General features: G+C 42.4%; 1 protein-coding gene across 1 annotated transcript; it reads left to right on the forward strand.

Moving 5' to 3' along the window:
- Positions 1–1962: 1962 nt before the first annotated feature.
- On the forward strand, positions 1963–3568 carry LOC139761536 (uncharacterized). Its single transcript, XM_071685801.1, has 3 exons — positions 1963–2097; positions 2972–3278; positions 3454–3568. Exons 1-2 carry the CDS (start codon positions 2083–2085, stop codon positions 3263–3265), a joined length of 309 nt encoding a protein of 102 aa, XP_071541902.1. The 5' UTR covers positions 1963–2082; the 3' UTR covers positions 3266–3278; positions 3454–3568.
- Positions 3569–7585: the final 4017 nt, after the last annotated feature.

Consider the following 7585-nt stretch of genomic DNA (forward strand, 5'->3'; position numbering starts at 1 on the left):
AAAAATAGGGAATGTATCATCAGATTTTGTTAATGGCATTGTGCTATTTAACTTGTTAATGATATCCAGCGGATAATTAACAACCTATCGAACGTTTCCAAACAAGCAAGACACCATGATCAAAAATCCTGAACAGGGTCGTAGGGTCGGGACTTCACTGTATCGAACGCACCTAATCGACCTTATTGGCCCGGAGGGGGGGGGGGAAAGTCTTCGTCTGCAAACGAGCGACCCGGTCGTTTGGGCATTTAGGTCCATCAGCGACCAGGGTCGTTAAGCCAGCGTTAAAATTGAACCACCGACCGAAGAAGAAAAAAAAAACGGAAAAGAGAAATCGAATCTTTAAAACGCTTTCTTCATGTTTTGAAGGATAATCTATCAATCATTTTGATACATTCTCACTATGTTCATGGCCCGTGAAAGGGGAGAGTTCGATCCTTTCATTCCTCTGCTCACTTTAAGATTAGCAGACACGCTTGAAAAGAATTGATCTATATTTTGGAATGATCCTATTGTTCTATCGTCTAATTATGACAGTAATTTTCCCGTCTACTGAGACAGTAACGGGAAATATGGTCTGTATATTAAGATAGTAACGGGAAATATATATATATATATATATATATATATATATATACATATATCATAGAACATACAAACCTCAACAGCCAGGATCGAACCCAGGACCCCCTGTGCAAGAGGCGGCAATGCTAACCGCTAGGCTGTGGGCCCATAGCCCAGCGGTTAGCACTCCCGCCTGTAGCACAGGGGGTCCCGGGTTCGATCCTGGCTGTTGGAGGTTTGTATGTTCTATGAAGGTGCGCGTTCATATGCGCTTTATTCGTGTATATATATATATATATATATATATATATATATATATATGTATATACATATATATGCCTCGTAAAAGAGCGCCCACTTTATAAATGATTACTTTCGTGCCATTGTCGAGTGGGTGACGATGTGTGAAGCGGCGCCTGCGTGATCCACCACTCCTCAGGTAACGTTCTGTGTGTGTGTGTGTGTCTGTGTGTGTGTGTGTGTTCGTCCATTGTCATCCCTCTCTGGCGATTGTCACAGTGTATTAAGATTATTGCCGAGATGGTTTACGTTCTTATCCATTGTCGTGAGGGACTTTGAAACTTGCGTTCTTTGAAGAAGGGGAAGTGAGGGTGGGGTAGTGAGGGTGAGGTGGTGGGGTGAGGTGAGGGTGAGGTGGGGTGAGGTGGGGTGAGGTAATCTAAAAAAGGAAGTTATTGTAATGTATCCTTGCGATGCCAAGTGGCGTCCTAGCTATGTCTCTTCGTTGTATATCAACTGACTTATAATTCTCTCGTTTTTCTCCCCTGATGATGATGTGATTATAAGACGAAAGTGCACTTGGGAAGTTATCGTGTCTCATTTTCCTCATGGACTCATAGGAATATATATATATATATATATATATATATATATATATATATATATATATATATATATATATATATATATATATATATATATATATACACACACACACACGGCCTTTAACCCCAGAATTAATCCTGAAAACAACACACTTTGGAAGACCTCGAAAAATACATTAAGGAAACAAAAAACGATCAGATAAAGTATACAGAGACTGGATTCCCAGATCTGTTGCTTGCGCTGGGAAGAAATGGACCCTCCTTCCAGCTTGGCTGGGGGGGTGATGTCGCGCGGAACGTGTCTTTTTGGGGGAGATGCCAGGTCATCGTGGTCTGTCGCCCCGCTGGATAGAGTCAGGGAGGGGGGGTGGTAAAGTGGCCTCCTACTTGTGGAGAGAGAGAGAGAGAGAGAGAGAGAGAGAGAGAGAGAGAGAGAGAGAGAGAGAGAGAGAGAGAGAGAGAGAGAGAGAGGGAGATTGATGATGGAGTAGATAGCTCTCTCCCTCCTCCTCCCTCCCTCTTTTCCGTGCTTGTGTGCAGGTATATAGACAGCCAGGGGTGCCAGACGAAGCACAGTCGACACTGATAGCTGAGAGAGACACACACACACACAGCTGACCTGACCTCCAGCTTCGTCCTTTTGCTGCTAGAGGGCCCCGACCTGACCATCGCCATGGTGACCAAGGTGGTGAGTTGACCACTGCACTTACCAAACAGTGCTAGTCTTAAAAGGGGCCTTTTGTTATCATAACATGAACCATCTATTAAGCTAGTATGGTGTGGCCTTTGAGCAACACCCTTTGGCCTTGAAAAGGGTCAGGTCAAAGGGTGGAGGCGGGCTGGACAGGACGGGCCAGACACCCCCCTTCCCTTTAACCCCCTCATCGCTCACAAGGGCTAAAACTATAGACTGAAACTCAAAAAAAAAGATTTTGTGAAACCGAACGAGAAAAAAAATCATCATTCACACAAGCCTTTAGTTCTATCTCAATCGTCAGTTTCCCCCACGCAATTCTCAGTTTCCCATCGCCTCTCTGATTGCCACTTAGCGAAAAGACAGGTTAGCAGCACTTTCTTGGTTCACACCCGTCTAAAAGTGAGCCATCAGCGGTGTGTGCGGTGGGGACGCCAGTCCACGTTCGCCCTGATGGAACAGACAGACAGACGGACCTGTAAACAATATTCCCAATACCTCACTTTGCTCCTGTGTTTTGTCCCTTACCTAATCTTGCTCCTGTGTTTTGTCCCTTACCTAATCTTGCTCCTGTGGTTTGTCCCTTACCTAATCTTGCTCCTGTGGCTGCTCATAATCTTGATCCTGTGTGTTTTAGCTCCTGTAGCTTATCTAATCTTGCTCCTGTGGTACATACCTCCTTCTAACTTTCCTAATCTTGCTTCTTTAGCTTCTTTAGCTTCCCTAATCTTGCTCTTGTGATTCCTTAGGTCCTGGTACTTCCCTAATCTTGCTCCTGTGTTCCCTCAGGTCCTGGTACTTCCCTAATATCGCTCTTGTGTTCCCTCAGATCCTGGTACTTCCCTGATCTCGCTCCTGTGTTCCACAGATCATCGTTCTGTGCCTGGTGGCTGCCTTCTGTGCCGTTGCCATAGCTGTTCCCGAGCCTGGAGGTGGCTATGGTGGCTATGGTGGTGGTGGACGTGGTGGCGGTGGAGGCGGTGGAGGTGGATATGGTGGCTATGGAGGCGGTGGACGTGGAGGCGGTGGACGTGGTGGCGGTGGAGGCGGCTATGGTGGCTATGGAGGCGGTGGACGTGGTGGCGGTGGAGGTGGATATGGTGGCGGCGGCCGTGGTGGCGGTGGAGGTGGCTATGGTGGATATGGTGGATATGGGAAATGAAAAGAAAAAAAAAGTAAGTTTTCTTGTTTCTGAAGTTTAGAAATGAAACAATTTTTCCCATCGAGTTTGTCAAGGTAATACACAACACGTATATATATATATATATATATATATATATATATATATATATATATATATATATATATATATATATGATTTTGAAAACTGATTATCTGTTTTTATTTCAGGTCTATAAGAAGACAAAGGGCGTAGGAAAGACACCAGAAAAAATTGAGAAAAAAAACTTTGTTATCTAGCATTTGTTTCTTTTATAATCTATCTGAATAAATCAGGTTAATATATGTTCATTGTCTTAATATCCCATCAAATACAAATTTATATTCCTAGTTATGGAAATGGGCTACATTCTAGCAGTAAGAGCGGAACAGGATATATCAGAAGGTGTTACACACTTGCACTTGGAGTAAAAGAAATGATCCTATAAGGTTAAAAGTCCCATCTTTATACTTTATGTATTCACAAGTACCACCTTCATGGCCTGTATTCTCTGCTCTCAGAACTACCAACTCCTGCACTGTAACTTATATACTCAGAGGTACTCTGTAACCTATGTACTCAAAGGTACCAACTTATAATCTGTAACCTATGTACTCAAAGGTACCAACTTATGATATGTACACTTAAAGGTACCAACTTGTACTCTGTAACCTATGTACTCAAAGGTACCAACTTATAATCTGTAACCTATGTACTCAAAGGTACCAACTTATAATCTGTAACCTATGTACTCAAAGGTACCAACTTATAATCTGTAACCTATGTACTCAAAGGTACCAACTTATGATATGTACACTTAAAGGTACCAACTTGTACTCTGTAACCTATGTACTCAAAGGTACCAACTTATAATGTGTACACTTAAAGGTACCAACTTGTACTCTGTAGCCTATGCACTCAAAGGTACCAACTTGTACTCTGTAGCCTATGTACACTCAGAGGTACCAGCTTGTATTCTGTAACCTATGTACTCAAAGGTACCAACTTGTATTCTGTAACCTATGTACTCAAAGGTACCAGATGTATTCTGTAGCCTATGTGTACTCAAAGGTACCAACTTGTACTCTGTAGCCTATGTACACTCAAAGGTACCAACTTGTATTCTGTAACCTATGTACACTCAGAGGTACCAACTCAAATCTAAAAGGATATATTTGACGCCTGGCAAGGAAGCGAAAACTGAAACTGAAGCCACTGCCAGTGTTTCAGCCACTTCAGATGTAGTAGACTCCAGTATATAAACCTGAAGGGGAGGCACGTCTCTGAAATCCCCTGTAAACACTTCAGGGACTTCAGTACCAGAAATTTCAAGGGACAAGGGATGGGGAGTGTGCGTGTGTGTGTGTGTGTGTGTGTGTGTGTGTGTGTGTGTGTGTGTGTGTGTGTGTGTGTGTGAAGGAAAAGAGACCAGCTCTGCCAAGCGTCTTTGCCCTCTTAAAAGGGCACACCTTACCCAGCTCCGACGCGGAGCGCAGCATCTCTTAACATTACGCACTGATAAGAGTCACGTGTGTGTGTGTGTGTGTGTGTGTGGCGCGCGTGCAATGATTCATATATAAATAAAAAAGAGATATCATATAACTCATTTGATAAATGATTATCAAAGGAATTATTCTGACGTAACGATAATTCAGTTATCTCTAGAAAAGTTTTTTTTGTTTTTTTTTCCTCTTTTTTTATATATATGATTTCCACTCCCGTGGTTTACACAAGAGTTGGGAACCGCTGAGCTGGAAAGTGTAATATTGTTTTGCTCCCAGAATGATTTGGCCAAAGTGGTCCAATTTCTATTGATATGATCTTATCAAATCTAGCGTCTGCAGTCGATCATATCCTGCTATCATTATATAAACGCACACACTCACACACGATGTATATATATATATATATATATATATATATATATATATATATATATATATATATATATATATATATATATATATATATTCTTTTCTTCTTTCGTACTATTCGCCATTTCCCGCATTAGCGAGGTAGCGTTATCAACAGAGGACTGGGCCTTAGAGGGAATATCCTCACCTGGCCCCCCTCTCTGTTCCTTCCTTTGGAAAATTAAAAAAAAAAAAAAAGAGAGGGGAGGATTTCCAGCCACCCGCTCACTCCCCTTTTAGTCGCCTTCTACGACACGCAGGGAATACGTGGGAAGTATTCTTTCTCCCCTATCCCCAGGGATAATATATATATATATATATATATATATATATATATATATATATATATATATATATATATATATATATATATATATATATATATATATATATATATATATATATATATATATATATATATATATATATATATATACTCCGTTGGTGAAACAGTTTGCCTTCCAGGCCGTGACGCATTCATGGGATGCTCCGGGGTCGAAGGCATAGGTTCGAATCCTGGTTTCGGCAGTCGGTCCACAGTCAATCCAGCTGTTCACCCACCCCTAAGGGTTGGTCGATAAGGGTAGGGTGTGTGTGTGTTAGTTTATATCTAAGTACGATTGTAACACTCAATACATTCTAAGAAAAACACCTGAACCTGATTCATCAATATTAGAACACTAGAACCCAGACACCATACTTCCCATACAGACCGTCTCTGTCTTCCAACGATACGTCCAAATCACCTTCATTAACGACAGGAGAGAAACACTGACCTGGTGATGCATGGGATGGTAGAGAAAATGGGCAGAGGGATCGCTTGACTGAGAGAGTGCCATTAGAACCAGCACCAATACACCACAATGCCAATATTATCATACCAGTGCTCATGTAATGACCCCATTGGGTGTACTAGTATCAAAGTCATTGTGTGTCGGGGCACCAATATCCATGAACCATCACTAGTTCACAAGTGATCTGTGCTAATATACCAGTACCGGGGTACTAGTGTTAGTGTACTACTTAGTGTGAATGTTGTACCAGGGGAAATCTGTCAGTATTGGCCAACACAGTCATCATTAGTCTTTACCAGAACCACAACTTCTTCCGTTTGAGTTCGAGAGTGTCTGTTGTGGTCGATTCTTGGCAGAAAACATTCTTAGATGCACGTTACATCATTTAACGACAGATGGGTATACTCATTTCTATACTATCATACTCATCATACCAGGACAGGGTAATTAAGAAAAGACTCAGTTGTCTTTTATGAATATGATCCATACGGGGTTGAATATGACGAAGACAGGAGTCGTTTCTAATAAAGGAAAACATTTCTAAAAGACTTTGAAGTTATATGTGGATGTACAATTCAGGAAACAAGTCACTAAAGTGGTAGAACATAATGCCATCCAACAGTGCCACTTGGTATTTGAAGAATATAAACATTGCTCTGTCGGAAAGGCATTTGGCTAACACTTGAGCAACATTTGGCCTCACCGCCAAACCCCGTTGAGACAACAGGGAATTGACCAACCAATGCCTCACACCCAAAAGTCATGTTTTGGTGAGCTATGTGACAACCATTTGGCTGGTGATGCTGCGACACACCAGCAGTTTGAGTGAGGTGCCATGTCATCCTCCACTGCTGCTGCTGCTGCTGCTTGGAGAAGAGAGAGAGGGTCATGGATGGCCTTGTTCCGTGTTTGAGTGCAGGTATATAGCCCGTCCGAGGGGCCAGGTCTGGCACAGTCGCCACTGCCACTCACACACGAGAGCCTTGACTTGACTCCACCTTTCCCTCAAGTTACCCGACCCGACGACCATCACCATGGTGACCAAGACGGTAAGGTGGAGTGCCACAGCTGGCTGGCAACACTGCCTCTGGCTTATCATAATACACGGTTAACTTCCTTCCACAACTTGTGAGATTTGGTTAAGAAAAATATATAGTCTTTTTCTGATTAAAATACTCAAATATTCTTCCATTATGTACTATTTCTTCAGAGAGCTCTTTCAAATTATCAGAAAGCAAATTGTTTCCAGTAGAAATTGGATGCGACGTTGCTCTTTGCTGTAGTTCCGCTGTTGCATCTGCTACAATGATCCGATACAGTTCACTTTCCTGTAATGTTGCAGTGACATCACTAAAATCCCCTGCAACTGTAAAAATCAATGCCTTGTCGAGAGAGAGATTATACCCCGAAGCAAATGAACTTTCCAGTGTTATGAATAATTCCCAGAAACAATTACCAAAACTAAATCTGTATCACAATTTCTGTATCTTCCAGGTCATGGTTCTGTGCCTCACAGTCGCCTTCTGTGCTGTGGCCATAGCTGACCCCGAGCCCGGCTATAGAGGTGGTGGCCATGGTGGCGGTGGCTATGGTGGAGGAGGCGGACGTGGAGGAGG

The sequence above is a fragment of the Panulirus ornatus genome, chromosome 40, assembly GCF_036320965.1.
Source record: "Panulirus ornatus isolate Po-2019 chromosome 40, ASM3632096v1, whole genome shotgun sequence".
Taxonomy (NCBI): Eukaryota; Metazoa; Arthropoda; class Malacostraca; order Decapoda; family Palinuridae; genus Panulirus; species Panulirus ornatus.